Raw genomic sequence first — 20,032 nt, 5'->3', positions numbered from 1 at the left:
CATAGCATTACTGTGTGGGAGAAGAAAAATAAGTTGCAGTTGGAGAAATAATAAAACATTCTACCAACAAGTACTGGCAAACAAAAGAAAGACCGCTTTCTATCAACCTGTTGCAGAAGTCACTCCTGTAGATGTCTAGGAAGAGAAATAGTAAACCAGTAATCACCATGAATAACCAAGGCAACAAGATAGCTCAGAAAGAAAGTGAAAAATCTCCAGAGAAGGCACTTAAAGATACAGAAATATGTGACTTAAATGACAGAGAATTCAAGATTGCAGTTCTGAAAAACTCAACGAGATACAAGAAAACACAGATAGGCAGTTAAAGGAACTCAGAAACTCAATCAAAGAACAGCATGAGCATTTTACGAAAGAGATTGAAATCTTAAAAAGAACCAAATAGAATTTCTGGAGATTAAGAACTCAATAGAAGAAATTAAGAATGAAATAACCAGCTTAGGTAGTAGAGTTGACCAGATGGAGCAAAGAATCAGTGACATCGAAGATAGAAACCTGGAAATGACACAAATTGAAGAAGAAAGAGACTTGAGACTTAAAAGAAATGAAAGAACTCTACAAGAACTTTCTGACTCCATCAGAAAGAGCAATATAAGAATAATGGGCATACCAGAAGGAGAAGAAAGAGAGCAGGGAACAGAGAATATATTCAAACAAATTGTCGATGAGAACTTCCCAAATTTGTGGACAGAACTGGACCCTCGAATCCAAGAAGCAAATAGAACACCTAGTTACCTCAATCCCAACAGACCTTCTCCAAGGCACATTGTATTGAAGCTGTCTAAAATCAACGACAAAGAAAGAATCCTCAAGGCAGCCAGGGAAAAGAAGACGGTAACTTACAAAGGAAAGCCCATTAGATTATCATCAGATTTTTCAGCAGAAACTCTACAAGCCAGGAGGGAGTGGAACCAAATATTCAAACTATTGAAAGAGAGAAACCATGAGCCAAGAATAATATATCCAGCAAAGATATCCTTTAGATATGAAGGAGGAATAAAGACCTTTCCAGACATACAGAAGCTGAGGGAATTTTCTAATACACGACCTGCACTACAAGAAATACTAAAGGAGGCTATTCGACCACCATCAACAGGGACAATTTGTGGCAACCACAACTCAAAAAGGGGGAGAGTAAAGGCCTGAACCGAATATGGGAATGGAGAAAGTAAGCGTGCTGAAGAAAATGGAATACTCTAAATATCAAACTTTCTTTTACATAAACTTAAGGGTAACCACTCAAAATAAATCCAGAATTGAAATATATACTGAAATAAAAAAAGAAACAGAGGGAAACATCATAGAATACCACCACACAGAAATAATAGACAACAACAAAAGGCAAAGAAACAATGGAGACACAACCTTACCAGAAAACTAAGGATAGAATGACAGGAAATCCTCACATATCAATAATCACCCTAAATGTAAATGGACTGAACTCACCAATAAAAAGGCACAGAGTAGCAGATTGGATCAAAAAACTAAACCCAACCATATGCTGTCTCCAAGAGACACATCTCAGCTACAAGGACAAGCATAGACTCAAAGTGAAAGGGTGGAAATTGACACTCCAAGCAAATGGTACCCAGAGAAAATCAGGTGTAGCCATAATGATATCAGATGAAACAGACTTCAAGGTGAAAAAGATAACAAGAGACAAAGATGGACATTTCATAATGGTGAAGGGACTGTACAACAAGAAGACATAACAGTCATCAATATTTATGCCCCCAATCAGGGAGCACCAAATACACCAAGCAACTACTAACAGAACTAAAGGGAGAAATTGACCAAAACACAATTATACTAGGGGACTTAAATACATCATTGACAGCTATGGATAGATCATCCAAACAGAAAATAAATAACGAAATAGTAGCCCTAAATGACACATTAGATGAAATGGACATAATTGACATTTATAGAGCACTTCATCCTAAAACATCAGACTATACATTCTTTTCTAGTGTACATGGAACATTCTCAAGGATAGACCATATATTGGGACATAAAATCAGTCTCAACAAATTTAAGAAGATTGAAATCATACCATGCATATTCTCTGATCACAAGGCTTTGAAATTGGATATCAACTGTAAAAAGAAAGCGGAAAGCAACACAAATACATGGAGACTAAACAACATACTTTTAAAGAAGGACTGGGTCAAAGAAGAAATTAGAGGAGAGATCAAAAGATACATAGAAACAAATGACAATGAAAATACATCCTACCAAAATTTTTGGGATGCAGCGAAAGCAGTTTTAAGAGGGAAATTTATCTCATTACAGGCCTATCTCAAGAAACAAGAAAACTCCCAAATAAATAACCTCATGTTACACCTTAAAGAACTAGAAAAAGAAGAACAAGTAAAACCCAAGGTCAGCAGAAGAAAGGAAATAACAAAAATTAGAGCAGAACTAAATGAAATAGAGAACAAAAAGACAATAGAAAAAATTAATATGACAAAGAGCTGGTTCTTTGAAAAGATTAACAAAATTGACAAACCCTTGGCTAGACTTACTAAGATAAAAGGAGAGAAGACACTGATTAACAAAATCAGAAACGTAAAAGGGGAAGTTATCACGGACACCACAGAAATACAAAGGATCATCCAAGAATACTATGAACGACTATATGCCACCAAATTCAACAACCTAGAAGAAATGGACAAGTTCTTAGAAACATATAGCCTTCCAAGGCTGAACCATGAAGAACTGGAAAATCTAAACAGACCGATCACCAGTAACGAAATTGAATCAGTCATCCAAAACCTTCCCAAAAGCAAAAGTCCGGGACCAGATGGCTTCACTAGTGAATTCTACCAAACCTTCAAAGAGGATCTAATACCAATTCTGCACAAACTCTTCCAAAAATTTGAAGAAGAGACAGTACTCCCTAACTCATTTTATGAGGCCAACATTACACTGATACCAAAACCTGGTAAGGACAGCACAAAAAAAGAAAACTACAGACCAATATCTCTAATGAATACCGATGCAAAAATCCTAAATAAAATTCTAGCAAATCGAATACAACAATGCATTAAAAAGATTATTCATCACGACCAAGTGGGGTTCATCCCCGGGGCACAAGGATGGTTCAACATACGCAAATCCATCAATGTGATACAACACATAAACAAAATAAAGGACAAAAATCATATGATTATATCAATTGATGCAGAAAAAGCATTTGACAAGATACAACATCCATAAAAGAAAAAAAAAAAGAAAAAAAAACAGAAAAAAAAAAACAAAAAACAAAAAAAAAACAAATACTATCTGACTCTTATGTGCCAGACACTGGACATTATTATTTATTTTTTATAAATGTTTTATTTGGGGAATATTGGGGAACTATGTGTTTCTCCAGGGCCCATCAGCTCCAAGTCATTGTTTTTCAGTCTAGTTGTGGAGGGCGCAGCTCAGCTCCAATTCAGTCACCGTTTTCAATCTTTAGTTGCAGGGGGCACAGCCCACCATCTCATGAGGGAATTGAACCCGCAACCTTGTTGAGAGCTTGTGCTCTAACCAACTGAGCCATCCAGCCGCTGCTGGATATTACAATAGTGAACAAAATAGATAGGGTCCTTGCCCTCATGGAACTTACACTGTAGTTGGCAGAGTTAGACCACATTCTGATAATCACACAAATAAATAGGTAGTGACAATCCAATGTGTACTGTAAAAGGAGAAAGGAGAGCATTAAGTAGCTATCCCTGACCTAAACTGGGTAGTGGGGCAGGACAGTGTTTTTCCTGAGGAAGTGATATTTGAGAAGAGATCTGAAGGGAGTGGGGTTAACCATTGGTGAAAATTCCAGGCGGAGAAAACAGCATGTGCAGAGGCCCTGAGGCCAGAGGAGCATGTTTTTAAGGAAAGACCAGATCAAACATGAAGGACTGAGTCATTAAAATGTGATCACTGTCACCAGTTTAGAAATAGCAACTCTAAATATTCATCAGTAGGGGACTAGTGAAATAAATTATGGTATAACGATGTAAAGGAATACTGTGTAAAATAAACGAGGAAGTTTATACTACCTATTCAAAAAGATAAAGAAAGTTTCAGTTTAGTGTTGAAATTTAAAAAAAGAAGGACCTAAGAAGGGTTAAAACCTGACCCAATGACATAGGACTTGTCCTATATGAAAGGATTCTTTTAGTATAGTAAGTTATCTTTTTTATATGGATTTACTGTAATAGTATTTATACATTTTGTTATATTTTGAGGATATATTTATTGTATCTCAAGTCCAGATATATTTTGTAAATCAGCATAGTAGTTAAGAACATGTCTGCTAGTCTGAGATCCTGGGTTGATATTCTGGCTTTGCCATTCACACAGTTAACTGGGCAAATTACTTCAACTTTCTAAAGCTTAGTCTGTCATCTGTAAAATGAGAACAGTAATAATATTTAGCTGATAGAGTTGTGGTATGAATTATGTGAAATCATACATATGAAGCACTAAGGAGAGTGCCTAGGTAGGCTCATCACCTAAGGAAAAGATACATACTATCACTTTCTATGAAATATCTTCTAATTAATACCACTTATCAAAAGTTAGAGTATAGAAAGAGAATACTGAAGACAGTTATGCCAAAAGTTATTGTAGTTGACTCTGAGAGGTTGAATTATGGCTGATATTTGTTTCTTACTTTATTGTTTTTATATTTTTCAAACTTTAAAACATGAGCATGTATTTAAAATTAGTAATGTCTTCCTTTAAATATGCTGCCTTTGCTGAAATTTAATTTTTAGTAGCGTCTTTTCCAGCAGTGTTAAAAAAGTCTGCAGACCCCGACTCAAGTGATGTCAGCTCTACATACTTATTCACAATTATTTTTGCTTTTTTCCTTGTATTTTGAATAATGTTGTGCTATTTTAAAAGGCTTTGTGGCCAGAGCTGCTAAATTGTGATTGGAAAGGAAAAGGGCTTGCTTTTCGAGACCATCTGTGGGAGTTACATTGTCTGAAACTGACAAGAGATCATGGCAGATGGTGGGGTCACAAAGACTGACTTTTTGAGCTTGACATAATGTGTTCATGAAGGTGGAAGAAGAAATCCGATTTATTTTTTTAACCACAGAAAACTTGGTGGCTGGAAGAAGTGTCCAATTGTTGAGTCTGGATAGAGCATAATGCATCAGTGCACATGACCAGTTTATTTTTGAGAATTGCCGTACTGCCAAAAATGGCAATTTCTTGAAACATTTGCTGACATGTTTATTTACTTTCTAGACTCTTGGCTTAAGTCATCATATATTGCAAATAATTTTTAGCTTAAAGACAATGTAAAAGAAAGACAAAAACTTTAAAAATGCTTAGAAATGTATATATATTTTAAATTAAAAGGTTATAAGCTGTCAGTCAAAGCCAATACAGCATACTTCTTCGTTTCTAATGGAATGAAGCCGAGTTCTCTGTCACAATCCCATTTCTTTTGGTAACATTTATCTTAATGTAATTTTTTGTAATTTAAGTTTATATTTGAAGGTTTATGCTTACTGGTTCTCTCATCTACTAGGACGTCTCCGGTGCCTTACACATAGGGGGTTTTCAGTGTTTGCTGGAAGAATAAATAAATGAATGAATGAAGTTATTGCCTGTTCCTGTTAATTTTAGGAGAGTTTTTCTTAACCACAATAAAACACTTTTTTCTTGTTTTAGGATTTATGCTGAATTACGTATTATTTATTTTGGAGGAAGAAACCTTAATTTGTCATAAATCAGTGAATTGCCTTTTCCCCTAATACTGTTTGAGTGCTAACCTTGTGCTCGGCAGTATCTTAATAATTTTTCATGTCTTGACTCATTTAATTAAGTAGACATACTATTACTGTTTTGCAGATGAAGAAATTGAGGCACAGGTATGTTAAGGTAAATTTGCTCGAGAAACTCATGCACTTTGGCTTTCTTTCAAACGTTTATCATTTTGGTAACATTTAGAGGTTCCAATTTGTGCTGTCTCTGGCGAGATGATACAAAGGAAATATTAAACAAAATTATGTTTTGTTTTGTCGAGCTCATTAATGTGACTAGGCACTGTTTTTATTGGTAGCCTATTGCTATAGTGTGCTGAAATAATAACACTCTGGTATGCCACTCAGTAGCGTAGCCCTTCGGAAAATAATGCCTTATTGAATACTGAATATAGTAATAAAGCAGATGCAAGGAGACAAGCAGCTCGAGCCATTGTAACCATACTCTGGACATGAAGAAATGGGGAGAAGGGAAAAAGGACATTTATTAGCCATATCTGGTAGCCCAGCCCACCAATGTCTGCATATATTTCATTGGCTAGAATTCCATTATATGGTCAGCCTCTCTAAGAGGGAGACTGAGAATGTAGTATTTTTAGTTGGGCACATTGCCACCTTCAACTTCTCCTAAGGAAGAAGAGGAAAACGATATTGGGTAGGCAACAATGTCTGCTTTGAATAGACATAGCAGGTTTCTAACATTTAACAGGTATTTTGGATGAAAAAGACTATTGTTTTTTTCTTATAACTACATTTTAGAAGGGAATCTGAAAAATTAGGTAATCATTAGGTAATCTGAAAAATATTTAAAATTGAATTTTTTGTGGTTAGGAGTATTCAATGTTTACGTGGAGGGCATTTGGCACATTGACTTGGTCACTTCCATTGTATCTAATTTACTTCTAGTAGAATCCTGAAAATCTCGGTATACCTATTTTTCAGATGAGGACACTGAAACTCAAAGAGGTTAAGGCACTTGGTCAAGGTCACACAGCTAATAAGTGTCAGAGCTGAGACAGCCTAAATTAAAAAAAAAAAACAACCGATGCACTTTCCACTTTGCTAACAATGCTGCTTTCTTTATTAGAGGCGTACTTCAAGCTAGACACTTAGAACTAGGTGTTATTTTGTTGTTTTTCTATTAGTTCTTGCTCTTTCTTTTCTTCTTCCTTTGAGCTCCCACTGATCTTTTTAAGTTGCTTAATGAATGAAAAGAAGTACAGTTGACCTCTAAGTACTGTTTGAGCTGCACATTACAGGTTTTATTACTTTTATTGTTGTTCAGTTCTAAATATTTCAAGTTTCCTTAATTCATGGGTTGTTTGAGGAATAGTATTTTTAATTTTCTGAATATATGACTTTTAACGTTTTTTAAAAAATGGCTGATTCCTAATTTAATCACATTGTGATCAGAGGCCATAAGCTGTGTAATATTGCTTCTTTGAATTGTTACTACTTCTTTGGTGATTTTATATGAGGACAAATTTTGTAAATATGATTTTAAAGAGATGTTTCATATCTGTTAGGTACAGAAGTTTATGTAGATCTATTAGATCAAGCTTGGTTAAAATATTAACATTCAGATTGAAGTACTTATTTTAGCCTTAAATTCTTAGTTTTAATTTTCGTATGTCTGGTAGTCAGGAACTTGTGCTTTATTATTTATTTCACATTTATAATACTGAAGAGGAAATAACACATAATTGATGACTGTAAAACAGTTAACTGTGATTTTCATATTAGGTCATGATGGGCATTGTGAACAAATCTGCAGCTACAGTGGGAAAGCGAAAATCAGAATTGTAGTTCAGGTCTTACTTGGATTTTTAAATTTGTTTTCTTTATCATTGAAAAAGCATAAACTCGGTGTTTTATTGAAAAGTAAAAACATCTCCTTTTTCCACAAAGTTTTACTTGTGGATTCAAATTCTAACATATAATACATTTTGGAGCCTCCATTTTTTCAAGCCCCTATTTTTTATGGTCTTTTCTGATTAAGTTTTACTTTATCCTTCCCGTTGAATGTCCTATTAAAGTTTTAATTTTGAAATTCAATTTTAAGAGAAAAGTTGTAAAAATAGGGCAAAGAACTCCTGAATACCCATTACCCAGATTCACCAATTGTCAACATTTGGCACATATGCTTTATAATTCCCACTTTCTCTATGTATACAGATTATTTTTTTTTTTCATCATTTGAAAATAAGTTGTTGTTGTCATCCTTTTCACTCCTAAATATTTTGGTGTATTTTTTCTAAGAACAAGGACACTTAGTTAAAAAAACAAAGCAAAACCACGCAATTCTGTGATCAAAAGCAGGAAATGTAACAGTGAAACAATACTATTATCCAGTCTGTGGACTATATTTTCTCCAGTCGCCCCAATAATGGTCTTCATAGCAATTTTTTTTTTTTTTTTTTTGGTCCGGAGGCCAGTCCAGGATCATGGGTTGAATTTAATTTTCATGTGACTTTAGTTTTTTTTTAATCTGGAATGTTTCTGAGGCTTCTTTTTTTTTCTATAACACTAACATTTTTTAAGAATTCAAGCCATTATTTTACAGAATGTCCCTCAATTTAAATTTCTCTGATTATTTCCTCATAATTAGAGTTAGATTATGCATTTTGGGTGAAAATACCTCAAAAGCAATACTGTTGTATCCATTCAGTGCACTTGAGGAGATGCAGATGTTGGTTTGTCCCATTGTTGGTGGTCCCTTGGTAGCTTTGATCATTTTGACTAAAATGGTGTGTGTCAGGTTTCTTCACTGTAAAATTTGAAATACATATTTTGTGAGGAGGTATTTCAAGATTATGTAAATATCATTTTTCTCACCAGCTCTCATCCACTAGTTTCAGCATCTCTGATTATTCTTGCCTAATCAGTTATATAAAATCACAAATTATGAGTTTTGAACTGTATCATTTCTTTATATTTATTAGTTGGCATTATATTGCAAAGAAGAGCTTTCCCTTCTTCCTCATTATTTGTTTGTATCAGTATGGACTCCTGGAATACTATTTTATTCAACAGGTTTATAGTCTTATAATCTGTTACTATACTTATAGTCTTATTATCTGTGTATACTTTGGTGCTCAATTGTCCAATTGTAGGCCCTTTAAGCTGGCTCCTGTATACTTTGATATGTCTCCATCATTTTTTGAGCCTTTACTTACTTTAGGTGCAATAAAATGTTCTAGATTTATCTTGTACATTTCCTGCCCCAGCCCTGGAAATTGCTGTTTCTCCTAGAAACCTTGGCAGTTCTTTCAATGGGTTGTCTAAAGCAACACAGTATAATATTTCAAAGCCCAGGCGCTATCATTTGTTAGCTGAGTTAACTAAGTTGATTTGGTCAAAATATTTAACCTCTCTAAAGCCTCATTTTTATCTGGAAAATGAAGATTAAAATGGTATATATTTTATAGTTTTAGTATGAGGATTACTATAGTAAGTATGACATAAATGTTGCCTGTTATTATTATTATTACATTATTATTCCCTCTTTTCCTTTTTTAACAGGATGTTCTTTTAAAGAATTACTGAAGACAAAGTTTTTTTATTTTTGTTTTTTAATGGCTTTACAGAATTTTAAATCGAATATAATTTGACATGACGGCAAAAAATGTAAGTATTTGTACATTTTTAAATGTATTTCTAAAGTGGGTTGTACTTTTTCCTACAGATTTTTTTTCACCATTACAATTAATTAAATTCAATTTGCTGGCATTAATTTATAATTGTTCGTGTTTATTCGAAGAATGGATAGTAAACTTTACTGCTATTAAATATAGTACTCATATGGGCATGGTAGCATTCTTATAAATTGCTGACAATTTGCTCCTTCTCAACAGCTGCAAAATTGCTATTTCTAGAAAGTTTCCCACCCTGCTCCTTTGTTGGGTACTGTAATAAATTTGTTTTAGTACTTGCTAGAGAGTTCCTTGGCCTTAATGAAAAAAATCACTATTTTCTTTGGCTTAATTTTTTTCTTTTGGATTTACTCAGGGCAATGTGTGTACTCAGATGTTGTTCAGAAGAAGTTTGCTAGCCTCCATAACATTGTTCCTAGGGGACATTAGACCTTGGATGTTTGGGAGAAGTTATTCAATTATTTCTTTTGTGGGAAACTATCATTTCTGAATCTACTTCCTTTCAAGTTACATTCTCATTGTTACCCTGTATTAGTGGATTTGTTTCCAGTTATGGTGAAGGATTATGCCAGAAAATAAACACTAAAACATAGAGGGAAATAACTTACTATAATTACTGTTTCCAGATTATTATGTTGGAATCTTTGATTACAGTTTACAGAAACAAGCTTAGAATACCTTAAACAAAAAGGGAATTTATTAGAAAGATACAGGGATGTCTCAAGGAATTGAAGAGGAGGAATTTAGTGGGCTCTCAGAAAGATCTGGGTCCAGGAACTTGAAATCTACCAGGATTTGAGGCAGTATTTGGTTTCCATTTCTCATCTCGACTTGTCTCCGTGCATCTACTTCATTACTCTGTCTGTCCGCAAATCATCGTCCTCAGTTTTCCAGTCAGCATCTCGATCTACTCACACATGTTACAGAACTAGCCTGTTCAGGGAGGGAGGGAGGGAGGCAGCCTCACAGATTGTCTGCCTATGTCAGCTCCAATTTCAGACTCCTTGGGAAGGACCCCTGGCACTGCTCAAGTCTCATATCCACTAGTGGTTTGGTTATTTGTGACCAGGAGAAGTAAGCATTATGTTGAGTAAAAAGGTCTCCCTGTGAGCCAGGCAAATAGTTCTAAACACAACCCAGTATACATCTAAAGAATAGCATTTTTTTTTTTTTTAAGAAAAGGAAACCCTTATTACTTAACGCTGTTTTCCTGTTATTAACCTTGCTTTTAACATGCATTGGTAGCTATAAGCAGATGTAGATTATGCTTCATTAACATTTAATTAATTTTGTTAGGATAAATTATCAGGCATAGTCTGCTTTAATCTAAGATTCTGTATACGTATTTGTTAAAGTGCTGTTTGGAGAAAAGAAGCAGCAAAATTTTAGTCTGTGTGGTGGGAATTATCTTGTAGGATATTACCTTGATTTTTCTCTCCTTTAGAAAAAAAGGGGATGTAAAAGTTATCCTGAGCCACAAGATGGTTAACGTTAAAATAGCAAGTATATTGTGGTTTGTATATTGTATCTGGAATCAAATGTAATCTTAGCCATAGGTACAGTTTGCTATAATAAAAGTTGTTTCCTGATGGTTCAAATACTATCAAGTATTTGAATCAGTGTTAATTCTACTCCCATTATTTTGTCTGTATATTTGGAAGAAATCAAACAATGAGCAACACGTTTCTCCTTCTGCTATAGCAACCTCGGGGGAGAGGGATAAGTGATGAGCTGACCCTCTTCTGCTACTCTGGAGTTAGGGACATGGAGAGATCCAGCCTCAGACTGTGCTGAGGCACGTGGGAAAGAATTAAAATAGGCCATCTGAAAATATCCGGTCAAGCTTACTAGCCATTCTGTAGTAGATAAGAACGTTTTTGTGACTTTTAGTATGTTTTTTTCAAGATACTTACTAAAAGGATTATACCAGCTTACGATGCCATAATTAATTCATTCTCCTCTTTCCCTTCTCCGCCTTTCTCCCACATATGCTATGTGCCCAGCCCTGTTCTAGGATTCTGCCTTCTTGGGGCTTATCGTGTAGTGAGAGAAGACAGTAAATAATTATATAATGTCAGGTAATGATAACTGTTATGAAGAAAAATAAAACAGGGTAATAGGAGAGAGTGATGGGGATGAGGGAGCGCTCTTTCAACTAGGTGCTCAGAAGAGGACTCTCTCAGGAAATGACATTTAGACAGAGCAGTGCTCTTGAGTCTCAATCCAAGAAGCAGCCAGCCACGTGTCTATCTGGGCAAAGAGCATTCCAGGTGGAGGCAGGAGAAAGTGTGTTTGTTGGAACAGCAAGATGATTGGCTTGTAGCTGGAACAGGGTAAGCAAGGGAGAGTGGTGGGAGATGAAGTCTGAAAGAAAGCAGGAGCCAGAGCACGTGGAGCCTTGAAGATTGGGGCGAGCGCTGTGTATTTTAAAAACAGCGAAGAGCTATTAGAGGTTTTGAGGATAGTTACATGACCTGACTTAACATTTTTAAAAGTTTGTTCCGGCTGCTGAGTGTATAGACTGCAGAGGGGAGTAGTAGAAGCAGGGACTTGTTTGGTACTTATCCCAGTAGTTCAGACAACAGAGTGTGGTGATTTGGGCTGGGCTAATGGCATTGGAGATGGGGAAAAGTGGCGCATCCAGGATGTATTTAAAGGGATAGTCATTGGGACTTACTGCATAACTAGGATTCAGGGACAGGGAGGAAGTAAAAGAAGACTTCTCGGTATTTGGCTAGTGTAACTGCTGTTTAATGAGAAGAGGAACTCTTGGGGAAGTGCAAAATTTTGTGTCAAACTCAAAAACTGTTTTGAATATATTAAAGTTGAGGGCCCTAACAAATCCAGGTAGGGATTCTGGCTAGACAGTTTGATAAATGACTCTGGAGCTCAGGGGAAAGCTTGGGGCTGAATACAGAAGTTTTGGAGTTATTTTATATGAAATTACTTTAAAGCAGTGGGACTGCATGAGATTATATCGTAAATTCATGAGGACCAAGGTGTGAGCACAGAGGTTCTCCGCCATCTAGGGAGGAAAGAAGCACAAAGGAGATTCAAGGAATGGCCAGAAAGGAAGGCAGCAGTGTTATTGTGATGATCTGGAAGCCAAGTGAAGAAAGAGTTTCAAGAAGGTGGGAGTCATCAGTTGTGTCACATGTCACTGAGAAGTGACTCAGATGTGGAAGAGATTGCCCAGGTCTTACGGAGGCATCGTTTAACATATATTCAGTTATTTACATGTTTATTTTTTGTTTCCCATTTTGCACTTCACTTTTCAGACCAGGTTTTTGTGTAGTTACTTTTGCCTTATCCATGCCATACTGCATCTCTTATGGTCCCAAGTGGTAGAAAGCCTAGTCACAATAGTTTAAGGCAAAAAGTGGAATGTATTGGTTCACATAACTGAAAAGTCTGGAGTACCCTGGCTTCAAACACATCTGGATTCAGGAGATCAAAGGATGGTATCAGGGCTTTTTCTCTATTTCCATTCCTTGCTCCTATATGGTGGCATACTAGCTTACGTTGGCCTTAGAATGTTTTATCTCAGAAGAGAAGGAAGTATTCTTGTTTAGCATTTATATTTCAGATTCCATGGAGAAGCTTTGGTTGGCCATGCTTGGCCCGCATGCTTAGACAAGCCAGTGTGGAGAAGGTAGTGGGGTGCCATGAATGGCCAGGTCTGGGTCAGGGTCTCCTGCTGCCGTGGCACAACAGGCTCTAAGACTAACAGCCCTACTAGAACTACATGGATTGTGGGATGTATCCTTTTATAAAGGAAGTTCTGCAGAGCTGGCCATATATTCATCATGTCTGGGATAAAATTGTTATCAAATAGCATCTAGTATCCCAGGATTCTCTTCCTAGACCCAAAATGCAGGTGTGTTCTAACCTAAGCTTACTTGGTATACAATAAAGAATTTGAAAGTAAACTTGAGGTGCAATTTTTTTGCCTTGTCAAAGAATCTTTGAAAAAATACATAAGCCATAATACTCATTACAGATGAAGAAAACAAACTAGCCTCAAGATTATCAGCAAAATTTTGCCTAAGAAGACATTTGGTATACACACAGGAAAAAAATAAAAATATATATATATGTATACACACAAACACACACACACATATATGTGTGTATATATGTGTACGTATGTATATATATACCAAATATATGCATTTATACATTTTTTAACAAAAATAAGATCATACCATTTTGTAACCTATTTAGCTTAATCTCTATGATGACTGTCTTTTCTTGTCTTGATATCTTTGCAACATCATTTTAAATGGCTGTTTTGTGTTATCTACGTATTGTATGGACATTACACCAGTTTCCTAATATTGGCAATTAAGTTATTTCCATTTTTTTTCTTTTTACATTTTTGGTTTATTTTTACTTATTGGATTATTTCTGTGAGGCAAAGTCTTATGAAATTACTGGCTCAAAGGTTGTGTGCTTTTGGGGGGCTTTTGATTCATGTTGCTAAATTGCATTTCAGAAAAATTGTACCAATTTGTATATTCATCAGTGGTGTATGAGAATGCCATTTCCATATATATATATATATATATATATATATATATATATATATATACATATATATATATTTTAAATCATTGCTAATCTTGCATGTGATTTATTACATTTCTCTGACTTCTAATTAGGTCAAACCGGTATTCTGTGTTTATTGGTCATTTGCATTTCTCTTTTATGAGTTGTCTGTGTCATTGTCAAAGTGTTAAAAGCCATTGTCATTTGAATAACAGACCTGCTCACATAATTATTTAATTTGATCCAAGGAGCTCTGAGTTTGCTGCACATTTGTATTGTCACCCCCCTTTGGCAGTGACGGTTCCAAGATCACCTCACCTTGCTTGTGAGCTGAACTTGGAGCACAAATCGTCTCAGTCTGAATTTTGTTTCCTTTCAGTTATGTCAGTCGGGTATGTTAAATATCAATGAAATTATAATGGTGTTACTAGAGAATATAGTTTGATCTTTAAGAATTGGATTGGATAGTGTTTATTCAATAGACATTTAGTGACTGCTTATCGTATGTGCACCATGTTTGAACATCCCGATAGAAAACTTTTCTCAGGACCTTACTAGATGAAAAATTTTACATAAAATGAGTTTTCTTTGTTCCCCTTGCTCTGTGAAACATTATTATTAAATTGTTTTTAAATCGTTAAAATAAGGAAAGAATAGCTGATGTTTTTAAATGCCTTTCCTAGCCAACTTTTTCTATTCTGAATCTACTTTTTTTTTGTCTTTAAACTGTGAAGTGTTTATGAAAGCAGAAATTAATTCATTTTTAGGTTTCATTAAATAAATTTTGGTAGTATTTATGGAAGTTCTAAATACAAACACTTTCCCTCCATCTATGGGACCAAGATTAGCATAGCATATTGGTCTCATGGTATGAGACCAGTTTATCTTTGTAGAGTATAATTTGTTGGTTATTAAGATGCAGGTGTGCAGCTGCTTAAAAAGTTTCCGAATTCGTTTGCTGCTTCACTCTGTAGAAGTTGGACATTAAGAGCAGGTGTTTAAACATAACTGTAACCCAGTAACTGTGAACTCTCCACTGTGAAGATGTGGTTTTGGTTGAGGTTTTTGCCGTTATCTTTGTATAATAACAAAAAGGAATAAACTGATGCTTTTGAAGTTATTATAATAAATGTACTACACGGTCACATTGTATTAAGCATGGAATATGTTAAGGACTGTCTTTGCCTTCTTTACTCTCTTTTTACACTAGAACATCAACAGAAGTTCCGTGTTTCTCTTCTTTTTGTAGCAGAAGAGTTTAAAAAAATGGAGGCATGTTAGTGATGCCACAGTAAACTCTTGGCATTTACAGATTGAGCACTTAACATTAATGTTTGGGAACAACTCTGGAGATCCATGCAGTGGTAATTTGTTGGAAATTTTGTTGCAAAGGCTTTACTTTGCTTCTAACAGAATACTTGTAAGAAGCTAGACAGAATTAAGTGTCTACACCATTATCTCTGTAGAATTAAGAAGCTATGTTTTAGATGTCTTTATCTCAGCTGCTGTCATAAAAATTTAATATTAGATGCTAGAGATAGGTTTGCATTTGGTGCAAACCTATTACTTTCCATAATGTGAACTATATATAGAAGTATTTCTGGTAACATAGCTCTTGACAAAAAGAAACAGCTACTAGCAGAGCATTTGAATGAACAAATAATGAAATAATTAGCTCTTACATTATGCAATTGTAAAGTATCAAATGAGTGCATATGTAGAATATATACTGTTAAAGCAGTTTAAGTTTAACAACATAAGACAAGTGTACAGTTATAAAATTATAAAGCTTTGCATGCTTTAAAATCCTTTCAGTATAGCAGTACTTTGCAAAGATATTTGGACTACCAAATTAGCAATGATGTGTCAAGATTACAAATCTACGTGGATTAATACAATAATATAATAGTAATAGTAGAATCATTGATTAGATGCTTGCTTTGTGTCAAGTTTTTAAAAATGGAGGGTTTTTTTTTCCTCCTGACTCTACAATAAATTTTAAAAACTGTTTGATGATACTACCATATTCAGCTCTGATTCCCGGTAGTCCAGTGGGCATCACATTAAATGAAATGAATTGTCTAAATGTGCACTGATAAGCACACTTGCTATAGGTAGTCCCTCAAGTATCATACTAATAATAATGAATGTTAACACATGCCAAGCACGTGCTGTATGCTTTACATGAATTATTAGGTTGGTGCAAAAGTAATTGCTGTTTAAAAGATTAAAAACAACAGCGAAAACAGCAATTACTTTTGCACCAACCTTATATCTTACTTAATCTTTCTAACTACCTGAATTGGTACGTACTTCTAGCACCCTCCAATTTACAGATGAAGAGTCTAAAGTATAGAGAGCTTGCTTATATGACTTGACCACGACACATACAGAGTAGTCTTGATGAGCCAGAGTGTGAATCTGAGCAGTTGGACTTGAGCCAGTGGACCTCACCTCTGCATTGTGGTATTAATGGTCTTATTTGATCCATTACATGTCATAATGTTGAAAAGCATTATAGGCAGTGATTTTAGTATATGTGCTGCCGAAATGAGCACATATAGGGAGTGATTTTGAATAGTAAAAGTTAAGGGCAGCAGTGAGGGTGAAATTTTGGTATAGTTATTGGCAACTTCATGGCAGCTACATAACTGTTTTCAAAAAACCAGTAAAATGCGTAGACCTAAGTTCTGCTCATAAATACATTTTATTAATTTTTGCCGTAATCTGGACAATTCATATTTTCCCATTTCAAGCAATATGGCAACATTTTCTTTTTAATCCTACTCCTGTAGTTGACACAATTAATACATTTTTGTGTGGCTGTATTAATATTTGATATGGACCTCTGGTGGAAGGTATAAAATAGCTTATTAAATGATCATTAATACTTAAGATCGTCTTTTTAACTTTTAAAACTATTTTATTCAGGTTGGTTTGAGTTCCACAAATGCAGAACTAAGAGGATTTATAGATCAGAATCTCAGTCCAACAAAAGGTAAGGACAGTTGAATAAAAATTTTCTACATTGAGCTAGTTTTATTGCATTTGTTTTATAAAACATAAAGCTACATGAATTACTTTATGTATAATAATACTTATATACTATTACCGTGTTATGTTATCATACACCAAATAACTTGTATCATATGAAATTCAACTACCTATGAGAGATGGAGAAGAGTGTGTGTATGTGTGTGTGACTTTTCTCTCTTTCCTAAGACGTCTCTTAAGACCATACTTGAACAATGATCCTATTACAATTGAAATGAAGCCATTCTCTTCTTGATTTTCTTGTTTGAGAGCTCTACTTCCTAGTGCTTTACTTGTAAGGAACTATAATAGAATTAATGAATGTATTAGAATTCCTGTGTCTAATATTTGGTTTACTGGAGGAATGCTTCTACCAGAAATCTGACCCACCAGTGTAGGAACATATGCAGGACACAGGTAGTATCTTTCTTTTCTTTTCTTTTTTTTTTTGGTAGTGTCTTTCAATGTGTATCTTTTAGTATATAGAGATAACAGTATCTTTTAGTATATAGAGATAACACACTGAAATATTTATCGTTGAAGTCTGAGATTTATGGTATGATGTCTGAGATTGGCTTCAAAATAATCCGCTGGGGGAAGTAGAGTAAAATGAGTGAAATTATAGATAAAACAAAATTGTCTATGAGTTGATTAATTGTTTAAGTGATAGTTATATGAGGTTTCATTATTCCTTTCTCTCTTCCTTTGTATATGTTTGAAATTTTCCATGATAAAACATAGGAGCAAAATGTATGCCATTACAGTACCAATAGCTATGAGAGAAACATCAGCTACCTCAAAGGGTTTATGTCTAAGATGAGCTATATACTCTGGAGAGAAGACTAGAGAAATTTGTATTTCAGTATAAAAATGCCTGATTTAATAATAATAAAGGTCTATAGAATTATTGAGTTTAAATATGTATTTTGAGGCAATACAAGAGATACTTCAAGTCTTGATGCTTCTCAGTTTTTTATTTAATGCGGTAAAAATGCACGTAACATAAAATTTACCACTTTAACTATTTTTATGTGTACAGTTCAGTGGTATTAAGTACATTCATATTGTACAACCATCACCACCATCCATCTCCATAACTCTCTGTCTCTTGCAAAACTAAGACTCTATACCCATTAAATAATTAACTCTCCATTCTCCCCTCCCCCCAGCCCTTGGCAACCACTATTCTACCTTCTGTCTTTATGATTTTGATTACTCTAGGTATCTCATACACTGTGGAATCATACCGTGTTTGTCTTTTTGCGGCTGGCTTTTTTACTTAGCTAATGACCTCAAGGTTCATCCATGTTGTAGCATGTGTCAGAATTTCCTTCCTTTTTAAGGTTGAATACTATTCCATTGGTATGTATATATAGTAATCCCACCTTATCCATGGTGTGGTTTCAGTTACCCATGGTCAATCATGGTCCAAAAATATTAAGTGGAAAATTCCAGAAATAAACAATTTGTAAGTTTTAAGTTGCGTGCTGTTCTGAGTTACATGATGAAATTTCACTCTTTCCCACGTAGGACATGAATCATCCCTTTGTCCAGTGTGTCCACACTATAGATTCCCTGTCTTAGTCACTTAGTAGTAGCTGTCTTGCTGATGAGGTTGACTGTTGGTATCAACTGTCAGTATCACAGTGCTTGAGTTCAAATAACCCCTTTTTTAACTTAATAATGGCCCCAAAGCAAAAGAGTAATGATGCTGTCAATCCGGATATACCAGAGAGAAGCCTAAAAGTACTTCCTTTAAGTGAAAAGGTATGTATGAATAGGAAAACACATAGTCTATACAGGGTTTGGTATGATCCATGCTTTCGCATTCACTAGGGGGTCTTGGAATATATTCTTGGGATAAGGAGGGGCTCCTATACCACATTTTGCTTATCCATTCATCTGTTGATAGACACATGGGTTGCTTTTATGTTTTAGCTGTTGTGAATAATGCTGCTATGAACATGGGAGTACAGATATCTCCTCAAGATGCTGCTTTTGTTTTGGGTATATGCCTAGAAGCGGAATTGCTGGGTCATATGGTAACTCTATTTCTAATTTTTTGAGGAATTACCATTCTGATTTTTGCAGCAGCCGTACCATTTTACATTCCCACCAACGGTACATGAGGGTTCCAATTTCTCTACATCCTCACCAATACTTGTTATTTTCTGTTCTTTAATTTTTTTAATAATCCTCATCTTAATGGGTGCAAGGTGGTGTCTCATTGTAGTTTTGATTTGCATTTCCCTAATGATTAGCGATGTATGTGTTGGTTAGTTGTTTATCTTCTTTGGAGAAATGTCTACTGAAGTCTTGCATATTTTTTTTTCATATTGTGGCATAAATAGAAAGTGATAACATGTATCAGATGCACTAGGGCTAAACAAAGGACTCCACTTAAGTTCAGGGGAAAGCTAGCCAGGAGCTCCAACTGCCCAGGGCTCTCTTGGCTGTTCCAAAGGCTGAGGAGATCGGTATCTTAGTACCCTCTAGCCTGTTCACAACACAAAGTTGGGGTTCTCTGCTCTAATAAAATGTAATATTCAGGTTAGGAGAAGTTGCTAGGAACCAAAAACTTGGTAGATAATGGAGAACTGTGATATTGAGTAATGGTGCAGAGATAATAATGGAGTGATGTAACGATCTTGAAAATAAGAAGGGAGACGATTCCAAGTTATGAAGGGGAAGGGTGACATAGAAAGAAAAGCCTTCAAAAGATAGAAGACAAAGGAAAAAAATAAGAGTTCAGGTTCGGGAGGTTGTCTTTGATGGTAGACTAAGTATCTGAAGAGTAAGAAATATAGTCATAAAGATCAGCCATGAATATCAATATATATTAATAATAAGGCCAGTAAAGTTAGGTACAGAGTAAAAACCTCAGTTTGTTTAATTTTATGGAACAAATGGAGAAGACTGAGGCAGAGAATCATTTAACAGGCACAAAAAAAAACAAAAAAAACACACACCAAAAACCCTAGAGAAATCAGGTTTAGAAACAGCTATTTATTTA

General features: G+C 35.0%; 1 protein-coding gene across 7 annotated transcripts in view; it reads left to right on the top strand.

Moving 5' to 3' along the window:
- Positions 1–20,032, top strand: part of TFDP2 (transcription factor Dp-2) — a 186,638-nt gene that overhangs the window by 26,357 nt on the left and 140,249 nt on the right. For 5 of the 7 annotated variants that reach the window (XM_074312942.1, XM_019747143.2, XM_019747140.2 and 2 more), the window contains exons 2-3: positions 9,308–9,412; positions 16,918–16,984. The exons of 1 other annotated variant lie outside the window; for it this stretch is intronic. In XM_074312942.1, the coding sequence (XP_074169043.1) occupies positions 9,398–9,412; positions 16,918–16,984 (82 nt within the window). In that variant the 5' untranslated portion in view covers positions 9,308–9,397. Of the gene's footprint in view, positions 1–9,307; positions 9,413–16,917; positions 16,985–20,032 lie in introns of those variants that run through there. One more of the 7 variants, XM_019747164.2, reaches the window with a different exon arrangement.

This window comes from Rhinolophus sinicus, linkage group LG10 (genome assembly GCF_036562045.2).
Source record: "Rhinolophus sinicus isolate RSC01 linkage group LG10, ASM3656204v1, whole genome shotgun sequence".
Lineage (NCBI taxonomy): Eukaryota > Metazoa > Chordata > Mammalia > Chiroptera > Rhinolophidae > Rhinolophus > Rhinolophus sinicus.
This window is presented reverse-complemented; position numbering and strand designations above follow the sequence as displayed.